This window comes from Rhinolophus hipposideros (genome assembly GCF_964194185.1).
Source record: "Rhinolophus hipposideros genome assembly, chromosome: 12".
Classification (NCBI taxonomy): domain Eukaryota; kingdom Metazoa; phylum Chordata; class Mammalia; order Chiroptera; family Rhinolophidae; genus Rhinolophus; species Rhinolophus hipposideros.
The window spans coordinates 11,680,857-11,699,724 of record NC_138058.1 but is presented as its reverse complement, the minus strand read 5'-3'; the positions used below and the strand labels follow the sequence as shown (position 1 = coordinate 11,699,724).

At 47.3% G+C, this 18,868-nt stretch overlaps 1 protein-coding gene across 8 annotated transcripts in view; it reads left to right on the top strand.

Annotated features, from left to right (window-relative positions):
• INPP4A (inositol polyphosphate-4-phosphatase type I A) overlaps window positions 1-18,868 on the top strand; it is a 109,320-nt gene that overhangs the window by 54,192 nt on the left and 36,260 nt on the right. For all 8 annotated transcript variants that reach the window (XM_081068495.1, XM_081068492.1, XM_081068494.1 and 5 more), the window contains exons 2-12: window positions 214-284; window positions 1,168-1,379; window positions 1,926-1,970; window positions 7,986-8,104; window positions 10,248-10,364; window positions 10,629-10,708; window positions 12,195-12,306; window positions 13,151-13,241; window positions 13,729-13,876; window positions 15,997-16,127; window positions 18,503-18,607. In XM_081068495.1, coding sequence (XP_080924621.1) covers window positions 1,274-1,379; window positions 1,926-1,970; window positions 7,986-8,104; window positions 10,248-10,364; window positions 10,629-10,708; window positions 12,195-12,306; window positions 13,151-13,241; window positions 13,729-13,876; window positions 15,997-16,127; window positions 18,503-18,607 — 1,054 coding nt within the window. In that variant the 5' untranslated portion in view covers window positions 214-284; window positions 1,168-1,273. The remainder of the gene's footprint in view (window positions 1-213; window positions 285-1,167; window positions 1,380-1,925; window positions 1,971-7,985; window positions 8,105-10,247; window positions 10,365-10,628; window positions 10,709-12,194; window positions 12,307-13,150; window positions 13,242-13,728; window positions 13,877-15,996; window positions 16,128-18,502; window positions 18,608-18,868) is intronic.

Sequence of the window (18,868 nt, the reverse complement as noted above, 5' to 3'; positions counted from 1 at the left end):
TACTGTTTCTCATTCTTTGGGGCTTTGAGCAAAACCTTGGTTTTTGAGCCCAAAGGCTAGATTGGTGTGTGGAGCTCAAAGGAACATATAGCAGCTTTGGGCTTCCCCGTATTTTTAGGCATTGAAGTTAGAACGTACACGTTACAATCCTGTATTCTCGGGAAGTTCCTGCACGTTGACCAGCTTGTTAAGTTTATAACTTTCTATTTTTAGATGATGGATTTGGATATGCCTCTATGAAGAAGTGCCACGTGTCTCTACTGGTCCAGGAACAAACATGTTCGGTAAGTTGCTGGGTGAATTCACTCAGGAATGGGATTGTGGGCCCTTCAGGTAGCCAGGTGTTGACACACTTTGAGAAGATGGGGTGTCGGGACATATGGAGGCTTTGGCGAGGGCTGTTTTCAACCAGCCTTATTGCTCAGTCTGATTATCTTCACTTCTCACGGGTAGTTCCTTCCAGAGACAGCAGGAATTGTAGCATAGAGAGCTGGAAACATGCAACACGCTTTTTGCTGCTGAGCCCACTGCTCAGAGTAGAATGAGAGCTCTGTGCTGGGTACTCCAGCCGGCAGAGGGGTCTCCGCACAGAGCTGCGTGTCCAGCACACGGCGCTGTCCACTTGTGAGGCGTGGATTGTCACGTACGTGTTTCTTGGGAAAGAAAGCCCCAGGCCGAGACACACGTGAAGTCTCTTTCGTTCTGGGAAGACAGAGAGCAAGGTTGGAGACGGGTGCTTTTGCCCCACTGGTGTCCCACCGTGCGGCAGCCATTGGGCTGCAAACCCTTTCATGGATCGAACAGGTTGTAGTGAATTGGTTTAAGATTCTGGGAGGTTCTATGAGAGAAGCATAATAAAGCAAACGGAACTCTCAGAACCCGTGTTGTCTGGTTACTTATAAACTGCTACTTCATGTGTCATGTGCTCGTTGGAGAGAACGTGGTTTCTGCACGGGATCCCAGGCATGCCTCGTTGCTGTGTGTGAGAGCATGCTGGGGACTTCAGAGGAAGAGGGGACAGAGGGGACCTGGACCTCCAGACTCTCCACCCCACTCCTCACCTGCTGAGACCCTGGCTTCTTGGCCTCTGCCTGTCAGGTCATGTACTATCCCTGTCTCTGGGTCACCATCTTGTGCTTCTTACCAGTGTTTGTTCCTGTTTCTTAGGACTGCTGCCACCTTAGGGGACCAGGGCTCGGTGACCGTGCTTCCCGGGGACTCAGGAGCCCGGGTCTGACCCAGGAATAGGAAGCACATCATCACCAATGACATCATGACAGCAAGAGAGCACAGCCCTCGCCATGGCGCCAGGGCCCGAGCGATGCAGCGGGCTTCTACCATCGACGTGGCGTCTGACATGCTTGGCCTCTCGCTGGCAGGTGAGGCGAGCACCGGGCTCCTGGTGTGTCCCATGCTGGAGCGTGCCTCCCAGATGAGCCCCTGTGACTGTCCCCGGCTTGAGGGCGCCCTGTTCTCAGGTTTCCAGTTTGGGTGGACGTCTCCGAGGCTGAGTGGGCGGTATATAACGCCGGAATGCCACAGGGCCTATGTGGCCATTGCCCAGGCCACAGTAATAACTCTGCCAGTTGTGGGTGGGCAGACCCAGGGAGGAGCGCGTTTGGTCTTGAGGTCTGAGACTTATTGGGAAGCTCAAAACAAAATGTTTAGAAAATGAAGAAATCATCTCGTATAACAGTTTTGGAGGGAAAAATAGAGTGTTGAGTTTCCCCTCCTCCACGTTTTGTTGAGAAATAACTGACATACGTCCCTATATAAGTTTAAGGTATACAGCATGATGGTTTGATTTGCATACATGTGAAATGACTACAGGTGTGTCAGGTTTTTTTTTTTTTTTTTTTCATAAAATCTAAAAGTAGGGAAGCCTTTACTAAGAGTGACTTTTTTGATATTGCTTTTTTATTCAGGAAACCTGCAAGATCCAGATGAACCCATTTTAGAATTCAGCTTAGGTAGGTGTCTTTTCATTTATTTATTTATTTTTGTTTCAAAAATATATGTTGCTTGAAACCAAAAACATGACCACTGGCCCGAGTTCGTCTCAGAGAGCTTGCTGCTGTGGCCCCTGCTGCTGAAGTGTGTCTGAGAAGGTGAAGCCAGAGGCTGGTGTGGCGTTCCTGTGGGTGGGGGTGGGGGAGACTGGGAGCTGCGTGCTTGGAGGGCTGCCAGTGAGGAGGCCCTCAGAGCTGTGGAGATGGCCTCTCCTCCCCTCCTCCTGCCCTCTGGGAGGGGCCGGCGGCTGGGGGCCAGTGATGCCAGCCCCTGGCCACGAGGCCCTGTGAGGTTGAATTCTGTCAACAGAGGTGATGACACCTGTGTGCTCTTTCTCGCAGGGAGCATCAGGGAGAGAGAGTGGCGTGAAAATTAATAGAATGTTCTAGCTTCAGGATCAGGAAGGATGGCATTACAGGGGCTTACCCAGGAGGTCAGAGAGCAGGTTGGGGCAGCGGGAATGCTTCTGTTCCGGAGCCCGTGCTCTCTGGTGGTCCTCGCCCCTTCCCTCATCCTCTGGATGGTGATCAGCTTTGGTCGGAGGCCTGGCAGCGGTGTCCAGTGGCACAGTTTGGGCTGTACTCCAGGTCATCTGACTCCCCAGGAGGTACTTCTTTTGTGTCCACAAAGGTCTAGTGAGCTTTTTGTTTTAAATCAACATTGAGGTATAATTTATATGTAAAAGGTACCCATTTTCAGTGGAGCATTTAATGAGTCTCGATAAGCCTTCACATCCATACAACCACTACCACTGTCCAGGTACAGAACCTTTCCATCACCCCAAAGGGCTCCCTGTGCCCTTTCCAGAGTGAGTCCTCATCTCACTCCCAGACAACCACTGGCCTGTTTCCTGCCACTACATATTAGGCCTCCCGAGTCTCTCATAAGTGGAATCGTACAACGCACAGCTTTCTGGGTGTGGCTTCTTTCACGTGCATCACGCTTCTGTCCTTGTGTAGGTCAGTAGCTCATTCCCTTCCTTGCTGAGTGGTCGTCCATTGTGTGCATGGAGTTATTTTGTTCTCCTGCTGATGGACATGCACATTGTATGCAAGTTATATGTGTACGTATATATTTAATTAATATTATGTATATATAAAATTATATATTTATATACTTAATGTATATACATTATAATTTATGTCCTCAAGAGAAGATGGTGTATCCATCAAACAAGAGCAGAATACTCTGAAGAATAAAAGAATAGTTGAAGAACATGAATAATCTTAGAACTTTAAAATGGATAGGAAATTTTTGAAAAGTCAGTAAAGGTTGGAAGACGGTCAAGGAATTATCCCAGAACGTGAAATTTTAAAAGCAAAAGAGAAAATAGGGGAGAAATGGAAATGGAAAATTATAGAGCAAATTCGGGAGGTCCAACACTTAGAAGAGAAAATAGAAAATACTGTGAGGGAGGAAATTACCAAGAAATAATACAAGGGGTCTCTCGGGACTGAAGAATGCACTTCCAGGCTAAAAAGCGCATACCACGCCCAGCATATTGAAAAAGACCCATAACAAGGCACATCCAGGTGAAATCTCAGAGCACTGGGAATAAATAAAGTGAAGATTCTAAAAACTTCCAAAGAGGAAAAGAAAAGGTCATATTGAAGGACCAGGACTAAAATTAGTGTGGAGATTCTCAGCAACACTGGAAACTTGAAGGCAGTGGGGCGACACCTTTAATACAAGTGGAAAATGCTTCCAACCTAGAGTGTTCTACTCAACCAGACTGTCAGTCAGATGTGAGGGGGAAGGAAACCTGCTTCAGCTACACTAAACTTCCCCCACATCCTCTCTCTGGAAGTCAGTGGAGGATGTGCTTCACCCAAAAGAGGGAATGAATTGACAAAATGGAAGACATGGGGTCCAGGAAACAGGATCCAAGACAGGAGAGAAGTGAAAGAACTCTCATGTGGCTCATAACGAATAATGCAGAATACGGATTTAACCAAAACAAAAAACAACAACAACAACAAAATTGAGCTAACTGATTGAGCATAGAGAGAGGATGAGAGTTGACATAACTGAGTTAAAAGTCTTTACCCCTGTAATATAAATCAGGATGTTTCTGAATGTGAGAAATCAAGACTAACATGATCAATATTAATTAGATACATTGAGGAAGAAACTGCTTAGAAAGGCAAGGGTGAATGTTACATGAAATGAATTTTACCACAGTTTTTTTTTTTTAAAGGTGATTGAATGATCAAGTATTTTGTCTTAACATAAAAAATGAAAGTTTGAAATTAAAAAGTGCTTATTTTAAAATCTTTATTACAGAAAGTGTTAGAGGAAAAGAAAACCCTGTGAGCTAGAGAATCACAGTTGGCTTTTTGGTATATATCCTTCCAGACATTTATTTATACCCACACAGTGCTATATAGAAATTTTTAATGATTTTTGGTTGTGGAGGTGGTGGAATTATGTATAAAAATGTCCCCCTAGTGTACTTAACATGTTTTTTTCATGTAGCAAAATATCACTGGCATCTTTTCATTTTAATAAATGTGGGATCTGCCTTACTGTGTTGGGTGCCTATGCGGAACCTATTGTACTGCTGTGCCATAGTTGTTTTACCCAGTCTACCTACTGGTGTACATTCAGGCTCTTTCCAGTTTGCCAGTATAAACACCACTGCAGTGAACATACTTGAACATAGATCTTTCATGTATTTTGCTGATTATTTCCTTAGGATAAATTCTTGGATATAGAATTGCTGAATCAAATGACACACACTTGAAATATAATGTACCAGTTTTACCTCAACAGTGTTTACTCAGCTAGGGTTATAGATGATCTGGTTGGAGAGATGAGGCATATATATCAGAGATGAATGGTTTCTGTGGAAATATGCCAACGGAGTGATACAAGCAATAAATGAAGGAGGCATGACTGTGGCTTGCTGAGAGAGCTTCCTGGAAACTATTGAACTTTGAGCTAGGAATTAAACATTAGGTAAGATTTAGGTGGCCTGGGTGGGGGAAAAGGCCAGGAGACAATGTCACTTATAGGAAGGTGTGTTCTGAAGGTGGCAGTTGACCCATCAGGTGTTAAACTGATATTAATCTATCAGTTAATCACCCAAATATTCCAGCCTTATGTGGGTGTTCAGAACCCACAGCTGATGAAAGGGCAAGCCAAGAGAGACCAGACTCTGGGTCACTTAAGGACATAGCTTAAAAGGAGGGAGAGAAAATGGAAAAGTCAAGTCCCCGATTCCTGTAGACATAGTAGAAGACATAGTAGAAGAAATAGAAGAGAACTTTGGAAAATGAAACCTTAAAGCTTCTAGAAGAAAACAAAGGATAACTCACAACCTCAGGGTAGGCAATGATTCCTTGGACAGAACACAAAAAGCACTAACTCTGTACTTTAGTTTGCTGTTGCTGCCACAACAAATTACCACAAATTTAGCACCTTAAACCAACACATATCTATTATCTTACAGTTCCCTTAGGTCAAAAATCCAATGGGCTCAGCTGGGTCTCTGCGCAGAGTCTTACAACACCAAAATCAGTATCAACAGGGCTGCATTCCTTTCTGGGGGCACTAGAGGTACTCATTCAGATTGTTGGCAAAATTCAATTTCTTGTGGTTTTAGGATTGTGGTCCCCATTTCTTTGCCAACTGCTAGTTGAAGCTGGTTCTCAGCTTTTAAAGGCCACTCCCATTTCTTGGCTCGTGGACCCCTTCCTCGATCTTCAGAGCCAGCAATGGCGGGTCGAGTGCCTTTCATGCTTTGAATCTCACGTCTTTTTCCATTGTCACATCTTTTTGACGTATGCTTCTACCTTCCTCTTCTACTTTTAAGAGCTCATATGATTAGATTACAACCACCCAGGTAATCCAGAACAATTTCCCCATGTCAGAATTCCATGAGCTCAATCAAATCTATACAGCCCTTTTGCCTGTGATATAAGATATTCTCAGGTTACAGAGACTAGGACATGGATACTTTTTTGGGGGGGGCGAGGGCCATTTTTCTGCTTACCACTCCATAAAAGTAAAAATAAAATTTAAAAAAAATCTAAAAATATTTAAGAAAATGAGTATCTTTTCCCCACAGACTGGGAAAAAGATATTCACAACACATATTTGACAAAGGGCAGATCCAGAATAAAATGCTTACAAATCAATTAAAAAGTCAACAATCCAATTTAAAAATGAACAAAAGACTCGATTAGACTCTTGCTTAGACAAAAGAACTTGTAAAAATGAACAATAAGCGCATAGTGGAAAGATGCTTCATGTCACGGAAATACAAACTAAAACACATCTATTACAACAACTAAAATAAACACTAACCTCATCAGGTGTTGATGGGAATGCAGAGCACCGGAACTGATGGGATTGTAACACGGTGCAACCACATCAGAAAACTCAGCTTCTTACAAAGTTAACATATCCTCTGCTGTAACCTAGCCATGTCACTCCTACGTGTTTATGCAAAACAAATGAAAACATGTTCACAAAAAGGCATGAACAAGAAGGTTTACGGCACTTTCATTTACAGTGGTTCAAAATGAAACAACCCAAATGTCTGTGAATAGATAAATACATTTTAGGATATTCATACAGTGGAATGTAGCTCATCAATTTTTAAAAGAAGAATGAATTATCAACATATATAACAAGATAGATGAATCTCAAAAACATTCCGTTTATATGATGAATTCAAGAACAGACAAAAGTGATGGAAATCAGAAAGTGGTTTGGAGAGTTGACTGGGAAGTAAAAAAGGGAACTTTCTAGTCTGATGGAAAAAGTTCTCTGTCTTGTTTTGGTGATGGTTACATGGGTGTCTATGATTGTCAAAACTCATTGAACTGAAAACCTAAGCTTTTTGTATCTTATATCCAACAAATAATGAAAATTCAAGGTTTATGAGACAAAAGATTAATTAGAGAACTAAAATTAATTTTCAGAAATAAAAATCAATTTCTAAATGTACATCACCAGGGAGCATTTAAAAATCAAATGAGAATGACGAGGACAGGACTAAGGACCTCTAAAAATCCTTTCCTCCATGAAGGTGATGAAAACACTGGCAAAAATGGTGAAAATCAATTGTTTCTGAATTCTGGCAATTAAGCAAAGGCTCGCAGCACTCTCGGGAATGTTTCAGGCTCTCTGTAAAAGCTAGTGGTGTTGAACTTTGGTTTATGTTTCATCTGTTCCAAGATGTATATTTGTTCATGTTTTACTATCTCTTTAATAAGAAAGTGTCCTATAATCAATAGCATGTCATAATCTAATGGCAGTGGGTCATTTTTTCTTTCACAGTGCATTTTGTAACCTATAGCATATTAGATTCAATGAAATACGGTCATTTAACTTCTGCAACAGAATTATCTCAATTCCAAAATGCTTAGTACAATAAGTTTTCAAGTGGAAACAGTTTTAGTTCTAAAAAGTAACATTCTTAATAATCTTGCATTTGATATGAGTCTTATAAAGAATAAATGAGCAGTGACTCCCTTTAAAAAAATTTTTTTTGTTTATTTTGCCATAGAATTTTAGTTTGCTTCCAGTGTACACCCACACAGGGACATGGGGCACCATGAGCTTAGGGCCAGTGCTGCAGCCACAGGACACAGGCAGGGGTAGCTGTGTCGTGATTTAGCTCAGTCTCTTAGAAGTTCAGTTAGTGCCTAGGGTCAAACGTTATGGTCAGACACCCTATGAGATTGTTGGCTCTGAGCTCCATTCCGTGGACACAGAAATCCCCCTTCAGCTCAGCCTTCCCCTGGCAGTGAGGGCACTGCTGTGGTGGGGGTGGGGGAGGAGGGAAGGGGTGAGGACACACTGTTTCTGGTTTAAAGAATCACCTCCCTGTGACAACTGACAGTGCGATCATCTCATCCCTCTGAGTGTCATTTACCAGTTTTTTGGTCTTTGGGTGTGTTTGGAACAGAGAACTCACTAGAGCCTGATTTTAAAGGATTCGTTTCTCTCCCGTCTGGGTTCCACAGCTTGCAGTGAGCTGCACACTCCCTCGCTAGACCGGAAACCAAATAGCTTTGTAGCAGTGAGTGTGACCACCCCTCCTCAGGCCTTCTGGACGAAGCACGCGCAGACGGAGATCATTGAGGTGGGTGCTGCTGGCCCCGGGGCTCTGCCACAGGCTCGCGTGGTGTTTCTCAGCCCATGGGAGGGCTGTTCAGGGACCTGAGTACCTGCAGCTGCAGTTACGTTTATGGGCTTTCAGTACATTGATATTTTGCACCACACTTACTCATCCTGGTGGCATTTGTTTGCCATGTCCTTTATAATTATTGATTAGCTATTGGCTGGTTATTTTTCGACAGTGATCCTATAAGATTGATCGCCTTTTAAGAGATGACCTAATTCTCCCTTGTCACTTCCAATTGGCTGCTACTTTTGGAGAATTGTGCTCGTTAAACAAAGTTTAGAGAGTAACTGTTAACCAGTCCTCTGCCTGGACATACCCCTATTTTTATCAGTTTTTATATCCTTTTGTGTGTTACATATTTACTTTTCACATTAAATTGAATGATATGCATTCACCATGGGAATTTTATAAAAGCCTTTTAGATCATTGAGCCCATTATGTTAGTTGTGAAAGGAAGCGTCGGAATTGCTGACGTGAGACTGTGCAGGATTCTGTTGGTGATGCGAGCATCTGTGGATTCTCCCCTCCCTGGCCATCTCCAGCAGACTTATATGGGACTTCTCTTTGTCCCCAGTTTTTCATTTTGGAAGATAGACCCTTTTCATTGTATTGTAAACTTATTTCCAAGTTCCTGTCAACAACCTGTTTTGTGAGCGTTTGTTGAGCGCTGCCTACACGTGAAGCACAGTCCTGGGTGCTGTGGATGACAGAGACCACTGAGGCCATCCTGTGGGTGAGGAGGCAGAAATGAGTGTGGCCATGTCCGTGCCCAGCAGAGTGTGGGGCGTGTTGAGAGATGAGGACAGCACCAGGAGGACGGATGGGGTCCCAGCCAGCTCCGTGGATTGGAGGCGTCCTAGGGCTGCTTCGTGAAATTCTGGCTCCCTAGGTTTGGGGTGGGGCCAGGAACTCTGAATTTCTCCCAGGCTCCCAGATGATGCCCACGCTGCCAGTTTGGGGACCACATGTTTCCGAGTATGCCAGAGTTAGGTGCTAGTGATCCAAGGCACGGCGACCAGCGGCATCGTGTGATTTGGAGAATAACATTAGCCCGTCGGTGTGTGCAAAAGGCACAGGTGGGAGAGCAAGGAAGATGCTTTGAACGCCAGGCTGGGCATTTGCAGCAGGCCAGTGCCGGCTTTTCCACGGGGCCACCTGGCCAGAGGTGTTTCAGGGCACTCCTAACTCGGACATTCATTTGAGGGAGTGACGTGGCAGCTGACTGGCAGTGGGAAGGAGGGGAAAGAAGGGGTGCCTGTGAGAGTGGACTTGTGGAAAGGGTTCATCAGCACTGGTGGCCGAGAACAATGGAGGAGGAGAGCGGATGCCCGGGTTTGTAGCTTCCTTGGAAAGAGTTGGAGACAGGGAACTAAGGATGGATGGAGCGAGAGGCTGGCTGGGCTGGGAGATGTGAGAGGCCAGGTCTGGGGCTGAGAGGAGTCACCGCTGGAGGCATGGACCTCACCACAGACGCAGACGGGAACTGTTAGCCATTTGTGATAACTGCCTGCTGCCGAGAAAGAGAATGTAAAATCATGAGGCTCTGGGGGGCCGAGGCGAGGCTACCAGGAAATGGCCACCTGTGATCTAGAAACTAGCAGCTGGTCCTTAGAAAAGGGGTAGCCTTAAAGGCCAGGCCTCAATTACTCTAAACCACAGGATTCTAGAAATAAGAAACGGCTTAAGCCATTCATTTCCTCTGACGTCCGCCTTTGCACGTCTTACATGAATAGCCCAAAGTAGTAGGTCCTAATCCCGTAGGTCCTCAAGTTGTACGACTAAGAATAACGTGGACAGTCAACCCGTTTCCTTTTTAGGAAACCCCGCCTACTAAGTGAGAATCCCTTCAAAAGAGCCCTGGGCACGGCTCGTGCAGGGGCCCTGTCGTTGAGTCTGGATCTGAGGGTGCGGCAGACTGTTTCGCCCTTTTCGGAAAGCAGGTTTTTGGTTCCGTGCATCCGTGTAAGCTGCCACGAGCAGTTGTGTTGCTCCAAGTTGCTAAGAATGTTAGTTTCTTGTTCTAGGAAGTGTTGCTGTATTTTAAGAGCAATTACTGTAAAAACCCTACTCTGTGTTCTGATGATTTGTTTTTCCATTCTAGGGAACCAACAATCCTATATTTTTAAGCAGTATTGCCTTCTTCCAAGACTCCCTTATCAATCAAATGACGCAAATCAAACTCTCCGTGTATGATGTCAAAGACAGATCTCAGGGAACAGTTAAGTAACACATCGTGGTGCGTGGGCTTTTCTTCTCTTCAGTTCTGTAGTCATTTCCGTGAGAGGCGAACTTTACCACTGGCTCGCAAACTAGCCGATGTCCACGTGGATTTGTCCTTGGGAGTTTCTTTCCAAGCTTCCCTCCTGGGCTCCTGCCATAAGGATCTGAGTGTTGTGGGAAGCGGTCAGCCAGACTCCCCGGGACCTGGTCACTGGAGCAGGGGCAGGACAAGGGACTCAGGCTGTGTCTCCCTCTTCCTCAGATGTATTTACTGGGCTCTGGGACATTTGTTGTCAAGGATCTGCTCCAGGACAGGCACCATCGGCTGCATTTAACACTCAGGTTGGTGTTTGATTTTGTTCCTTTGACAGGGTCTGGAGTTAGGAGGTCTAGGGATTGACGGGGTGGGGTGGGGGGTTGGGGGGGTTTCCTGCCTCCTCCCAGAGGCCAGTCTCTGTGGCGAGGGGCTGTCCACTGAGGCTCGTGACAGGACCCATCAGGGGTGGGCCTGTGTGGCATGTGTGCTGGACTCAGACCTGAAGGGAAACCCAGCTGCATATCTCACGGCACTGTGTTTGCCCAGTACCTGCCCCTCCCCAGTAGACATCAGTTCCCAGAGAGCAGGGGGTCATTGCTGTGTCCTTAGCATGTAGAACAGTGCCTGGCACTTGATAAATATTTGTGGGAGGAAAGGGGGGAGGCAGGGAAGGAGGCAGGGAGTGAGAAAAGCAGGGAAACCCCCCACCCTCCCACCCCCATCCCTGGAAGGAAGATGGAAGATGAAAGTATCAAGATGGCAACCCTTCCCAATTTCATTTTATGGACAATTCCTATGCGTACCCTGACATGGCATTCCTTTTATTCAAAATAATATAAAAATTGGGAAAATTTTGACAGAAAAGACGAACCCCCTGCTAGATGGTGCAGCACCCTGCCCCTCTGGTGCTACGTGTTGTGGGTGTTGGACAGGATGAGAGTCCTGCAGCCTCCTTGGTCTGCACGGAGAACCTGACTCGGCATAGAGCAAGGGCCTCAGGGAAAGTGAGAGGGCTGTTAGAGCAAGTATCCAGTTGTCTCACGTGCCAGAAGTAATTCCAGTGGCACTAGGGTTACATGTCAGAAGTGGGCATCATCCTTTTCAAAAGGGGCTAAAAGATCATCGTTGAACAGACCGCATAGGGAAAAGGACTTTTTTCTAGGCAGGAGAACAATAAGAGAAAGTCACAAAGGAAATTGGCCATCGAAGTGACCACATGAAAATGTAGAACCTGGCTAAGTCAGACACCTTAAGTAAAAAGCCTGGAGTTTCCCTGAGTGATCAGAGGGGCCTAGGCAGCCGGCAGCCCCCCGAGGGGCCTTAGGGGTGAGGCTGACTAGGCCTGGAGTGGCATCAGCTGGATTGTATTAGGATTCAGAGGCTTTGGGAAATGGCTGGGTGACCTCAGTCTACTTGGGGTCCAGGCCTAGGCCTTGGGGCGACTCAGAGCTTGAGGATGGGGTGGGAAGGAGCAGAAAGGGGTCCCTTGCCAGAAAATGCTCTCCAGTCCCGATTCCTGATGTGTCCCTTTTGCTCTCTGGGGCAGCGGTCAGCCCAGGGGACTGAGGCATGTCCACAGTTCTCCGTGGAGCTTTGTGCCCCGCTCCATGCCCCCATGGCTTCCCGTGTACCCCCTCTGGAGCCTGGGCCTACAACAAATGCTGCCCGTCCGTCCAGCCTGGCCGATCCTGACACGCCCAGGACCCCTCAGTTACCAAACATATCGGAGCTTTAAGCCGAGAATGAAGTGTTGTCACGATGCCACTTCCCAGAGCATGTTGCTTGTTGCAGGTCTGCAGAGAGCGACCGTGTGGGTAACATCACCGTGATCGGCTGGCAGATGGAGGAGAAGTCGGATCAGCGGCCTCCTGTGACCCGGTCTGTAGACACCGTCAATGGGAGGGTGAGCACACCTCCTTCCTCCCCTCCGTGAGAAGGAGTAAGATGGACTTTGCCTCTGTGCCCAAGGGAGAAAAAGGCAGGGCCTGCTGCTTGATGCTGCCCCCAGAGTATGGGCCAGTCCCCCCAGGCGCTTCTCCAAGTACAGAGAAGGGGGCTCCCCCATGTGCTGCTGCCCTGGAGCCTGCCCTGCTCCCCACCACACTGGCCATCTCTGGACATGGGCAGGAGCTGCGGTCAGGAGCAGGGAGAGAGGTGGCTGGTGCGGGTGTGGGATGAGACCCAGATTGTCTGATATTTTGTTAGAATCTTCCTCTCGCAGACACTCATGGGCTCACTGTTGCCTTACCACCTCATGTACTCACACGTCCTGTCTGCACACTCTCTCCATCTCCCCCACTCTCTTTCTCTCTCACATTCTCTCATGCTCTCAAACTAGAATTCTAATTTGAGAGCCCAAACACCGGTAAGTAGTCATTGTTGTAAAATACAGAGATACCCATTTTACCCAAAATAAGCCTAGGATGTCAGCTGTGGAAATACTCCTGGACATCCTTTGCCCTTCCGTTTCATTTAACACATCAAAACACAAAGTTAAGTGACTCAGCCAAAAGGCATGCATTCCTAGAAAACTGTGTGTGTGTGGAACAGGTTCAGTGTGGAACAGGTTCAGTGTGGAACAGGGAGGTGGATTCATTTGTGGCTCGGGTGGCGTATTTACTGTAGTGTTTGGTGTGGGTATGAATCTTGAGAGGTCTTTTATGGCGTCTGCGGGCCACCACTTCCCCTGAGTGCTCTGGGCCCATCTGAGTCTCACTCTCCTTGTGCTTTTCTGTACACGTCACCAGATGGTCCTGCCCGTCGATGAGAGCTTGACCGAGGCGTTGGGACTCCGGTCCAAACATGCTTCATTGCGGAAAGACACTTTACTGAAATCGGGTAAATGCTTCCTCCGAGGGTACTCTTGCCACTCTTGTGAGTGTCCACTCGGGCCCATGGTCACCCTTTCCTCTCCACCCGCCACGATTGTCACGGCCATGTGCCCCACTTGTCACCCCTGTGCTGTGTATCCACGTGCCGTTGTTTTTGCCGGTGCATAAAGAGTCGGTGATACCCTGAGGAAGGGCCATTTCCTTCGCTTCACGCTTTCTTGTTTGCATTGGGGTTGAGGCCTGCCCACGTCACTGCCTCAGCCCTTCCACCTGGGAGTTACATGTTCTGGGACGAGAAAATAGCAGGTCGCAGAGGAAGAGTGTTCAGGCCCAGTTACCTTGTGGGTTTGGGTTTACGTGTGTAAGTCCCTAGAGCTGGGCAGGAAGAGGACGCGAGGCTGTCAGCACCGTTGAGGGGCTGGGGGGGAAGCCCCCTATGCAGGTCTTCACATGCCCGCCGCTTGCTCACATGGCTTCCCACCATCTCACCTCAGTATTTGGTGGCGCCATCTGCCGCATGTACCGGTTTCCCACCACCGACGGCAACCACCTGCGGATCCTGGAGCAGATGGCAGAGAGCGTGCTCTCCCTGCACGTGCCCCGGCAGTTCGTGAAGCTCCTTCTGGAGGAAGATGCGGCCAGGTGAGGCCAGGAATAGTGGCCGACCACCCACCAGGCCCATGTCACATGCCCCTTCCCTTCTGGAAAGCTCTGGGAAGATGTGGTGGACAGAGCACCAGGCGGCAAGCCCAGCCTCCACCACTTGCCTGCTCTGTGGCCTGGGTTTGCCAGAGCCTCAGTTTGCTCATCTGTGTCCTGGGTTTCCCGTGTGACGACAACTTCACAGATAATGTGGCTGGAGCACCAGACACATGCCCAGCACTAGGTCCCCGTTCCCTGCCCTTTTCCTCTCCTTTTCTCTCATTCAGGCTCAGAAAGTTAGAAATAGCTGGGCATTCTTTGGTTATGACCTGCAATTTCCACGGGTAGGACCACAGCGATACAGGCTCTCGGAGGCCAAGTGGGACCCGTTGGGGTGTCCCCTTGGCTCAGGGAGTGTGTCATTGGTCCTATAGCAGGGAGAAGCCTGTGGGGTGGTTGGGGCACTGCAGGTCACGTCTGCCATGTACCGTACACTGTCATTTCTACTCCTTGTCGTAGAATGACATTAATTGTGAATACAATGTTAACAGAAACGTGAAAGAAAACAATGCAGCCAGAATCCTACAGCTATTTAAAAATATTTGTTTATCTCGAAAGAAATTGAAACTTAGAGAAAAATGGCAAGAATAATGCAAAGAATTGCTTTCTGTCTATATGTATATATTTACATGTACTTTAATTTAGAATTTTCTCCTTTCCCCTTTTCCGTACTTCTATCTATGTACATAGCAGCCATCTACTTTTCCATATAGCTTCACTTTGCTTGTTCTAATTTTTAGTTAGGACATAATTTCCCGTTATTTGTACTATGTATGTAGTTTTGTGTACTATAACTTTAAAGGCTTCATTGAACAGCGCTTTGGTCTCGAGGGTTGTGTTGTTTTTTACCCCAATCACATGGCAGGCACTGTGTTCAGTGCGGGGGCCTCTGACGAGTGAGACAGATCTTGGGAGATAGTCACTGCCAGAGAACTGGGGGCCACACAGGGGCCCCCGATGTGTCAGCACATGTGTTTCGGGCTGTGAAGCGGGTGGGCCCGGCAGGCCTCTGTGAGACTGTGCCACTAAGCTGACCCCGGAGCATGAGAAGGAGCCCCATGGAACATGGCCGAGATTCAGAGAGAGGGGCAACGGGTGGCGCCACAGGGGTGGGGCTGTATGGGCTGCTGTGCACTAGCCGACCTCAGGCCAGGCCTGTGGGCCGTGGTGGGTAAGGATGCACTCGTCTTCTCTTACATTGTTTGCTAATTTAATGGCAATAAAATGGTACAACTTTTTAAAAGCTTCAGACACTTTAGTAGATTCCTAAACTCTTTTCTAAAATTGGCTTTTTTATTTCCTCAAAGGAAAATGTGCGTAGTAAATGTGCGTAGTCTAAGAAAGTCAAATAGTGCCAGTGTCTTTTAACAAAAGACCTACGTCCTGGGGCCGACTTTCTGATCCCAGAAACAACCACTGTTAGCTGTTGTAGTCTTGACAGCTGTATTCCTAAATATATATGCAGTATACTCTTAATTAGTTTCAGGAATTAGCTACTAAATTCCTATGAAAAGAGGATTTTAGGTCTTTTATACTTTCCCATTCTCCAGTTTCCTAAGAAAAACTTTTTAAAAATCCGTCTTGTGTGTTTGTTATTCTGATTGTGTAGCTATTATTTACTGCCGACCTAAAAGAGGTTCAGCTTTTATTTTTCTGGAGATAACAAGTCATAGCAGTTGCTTGCAGGCCTCCAGTCGCACGTTGGTCTGTTCTGCCCAGATCCAGATGGGCTGTAGTTGGAGCCTTCGCCTGTGGGATCGGTGATACATGCCAGGGGGCCGCCCCTTCTCTCTTCATCCACTTACTTTTCCTCGATCATTTGACTCTGTTTCTGTACAGAGTTTCCTTGTGCACTTGCCACATGGTTGGTGGTCTGCCTTTCATACGGCTGTTCCTCTTAAAGGGCTCTGCCCTCTGGACTTACTGAGTAGCCAGTGTTTTCCCTGGGCATCAGCGATTCACCCACATGCACTTTGTTCTCCTGGTTGGTATGGATTCCGGTGCCTCCCCAGGGAGTGGAGCTGCCCCCACGGCCTGACGTGCACGTGTCTTGCTTGCAGAGTGTGTGAGCTGGAGGAGTTGGGGGAGCTGTCCCCTTGCTGGGAGAGCCTCCGGCGCCAGATCGTCACTCAGTACCAGACCATCATCCTCACGTACCAGGAGAACCTGACTGACCTCCATCAGTACAAAGGTGGGTACCAGGTCTCGTTCTCCGCATGGCACACATGCTCCCCTTTTTCCCACCTGAATATCTGGAGCTCAGGTTCGCTCAGATATCCTCACTGACAGACACGCTAATGGATTTTTAAAAATAAATTCTCACGTAGGTGTAAATTCTTTAAAATTTGGATTTTTTAGATCTTAATTAAGGAGACAGATCTATGAATTGCATTGAAAATTCCTTCTATGGTGTTATGTGCCTGTGGGATGAAATTTAGGAGAGACCAAATCACAGGCTGTTCGTGTTATTTCTTCACCTTGGTCTAGCATCTGTCAGTGAAATGACCAAAATGATGTAGGCTGTTTGCCATGAGACAAAGCAGTTTTCTAGATTCCCCAGTTTAAATATTCAGTGGTACTTACATGGAAACATATAAATTGTCTGAATGGAACTCTCTGTTTTAAGGCTCAAAAAGGAAAGTGAAGTGCAGATACCTCACCTTTTCTTCTTGGAAGATGTGTCTTGATTTTCAGACCACTCTCAGGGGCTATTTATTTATTTATTCATTTTTAAGATTCTATTGGGGAAGGGAAACAGGACTCCACTGGGGAACAGTGTACTTCCGGGACTTTTTTCCAAGCCTTTCAATCTTAGTTGTGGAGGGCGCCATTCAGTTCCAGGTCCAGTTGCCATTGTTAGTTGCAGAGGGCGTAGCCCACCATCCTCTGCAGGAGTCAAACCGGAAACGTTGTGGTTGAGAGGAGGCGCTCCAACCAACTGAGCCATCCGGGAGCTCAGCAGTAGCTCAGCTCAAGGTGCTGTGTTCAATCTGCTCCAACCATTGAGCCATCAGGGAGCTCAGTGGCAGCTCAGCTCAAGGTGCCGTGTTCAATCTTAGTTGCAGGGGGCGGAGCCCACCATCCCTTGCGGGACTCGAGAAGTTGAACCGGCAACCTTGTGGTTGAGAGTCCATAGGCCCATGTGGGAATCGAACCAGCAGCCCTCGGCACCAGGAGCGCGGAGCCCCAACCACCTGAGCCACCGGGCCAGCCCCTCTCAGGGGCTAGTTAGAAGACTATTCTCTTTTTATTCCAAACGGAATGGGTTCTTCGGCTTTTCATTACTTTATTCTCTATCTTTGGATTCTTCCCTCCTCCCCGTTCTCCATAATGAAAATTCCAGGTTTAAAGAAAATCCTAAGTCCTTCATGTAGTTTTGACACAATGTGTGAACGTGTCCAGGAACATGGCTGAGAAGAAGCCACATATGGGAGGGATGACTACAAGATGGTGGTGCCTGGGTTTGGTTTGGATCTGAAGACTAGGCCTAAGTGTGTGTCTAGGAGAAGTGGCAGCATTTGCCTGAAGGAACTTAGGACCGACAGTGCTGAAGACCTGTTCCCCGGGAAAGTCTGACACCCACACAGCTTTGAGTTTTCGAGAGCAGAGCTTCTCAAATGTCACTGTGTGTCTGACTCCCCAGGAGGACTTGTTAATAGCAGACAAGGGATTCGGCAATTCTAATAGGCTCCGGGCTGCCAGCGCTGTGGGTCCCTGGGCCACCCTGTAAGTATCTAGTGAAGTCTCTCCTGTGACAAAGTGCAGAGCACACAATGGTTGGCCTGTATTTTGTGTACTGGCAAAATCTTTTCACTAGAAGCAATGTTTATTTCTCCTGTCCTTCTGATTGTCAGTGTAATTTGTAGTCCATTTCTTTTGTAGCCATGGAGTTCTTTACTTAAATAGTAACCGATTCTGACTATAGAAATAAGGTGGTGGATATTTGTTAGAAAAGTTGGTCCAGTCTCTTTCACCACCCAAGTGCATACAAGGGAACGTGTTTTAAGTTTGTGTTCCCAAGAGCCCAAATTGATGCTGTTTAGCATCTGTTTGTCCTGTTAGACCCGGGGTGAGGAGCACACCGTTTATTATTTTTCAGAATTGAGATGTGTTGCTCTAGGAACCAGCTTCTTAGATCTTGGATGATGGCTGTCTCTAGAGTTGGCACAGGTAGTTCCTGGCGTGGGCCCATTGCTTTCTGTAGCGCTACTGCTGTTGTGCCGCACAAAGTGCCCTCTGTGTGTCAGACCCGAGTGGAGAGCTGAGTCACCGGAAGGCACGGCATTGGCATCGTCACCATTGCCTTCGGAAGCTGCTTCCACCTGGCTCCGTTCACCACCGAAGCACCCAGAACGAGTCTCCGGGCCGGCGAGCGGCCCTTTCAACAGTATTACACCCACCCACTATGCGGAAGTGAAATGTGCTCATGGGCAGCTCCGTTCCTAGGCCACCACCAACACATACCTGCTTTCGAGCAGCATCCTCAAAATACCCATTTTCTACTCACCATTCATGACTGGGGGATACGTGTTGATGACCTTTGTTTTCTCATATTTTGTTTCCTAGGTCCCTCATTTAAAGCAAGCAGTTTGAAAGCAGATAAAAGGTTGGAATTTGTTCCCACAAACTTGCACATACAGAGGATGAGAGTTCAAGACGATGGAGGATCAGGTAACTTTTTCTGCCCGTCGTGTTGAATCACATTTCACGGCTGTTCTCCCTGTGGGCTTGGTCCCTGAGCGGCCCCACGTCTGTCCCAGCCTTCCCCATGTGTTCTGCTGGGCAGCTCGGATAAGAGACACGTCACAGGCCCTTGTCAGGTCTTTGTTAAGGAACACAATTCCCTGCTCTTGTTTCTCCTCCTTCCAGCTTCCCTTTGTGTTTCTGTGGCGGAGAGTTGCCCGTCAGTCATCCTTCCCAAGGAAGGGAGCT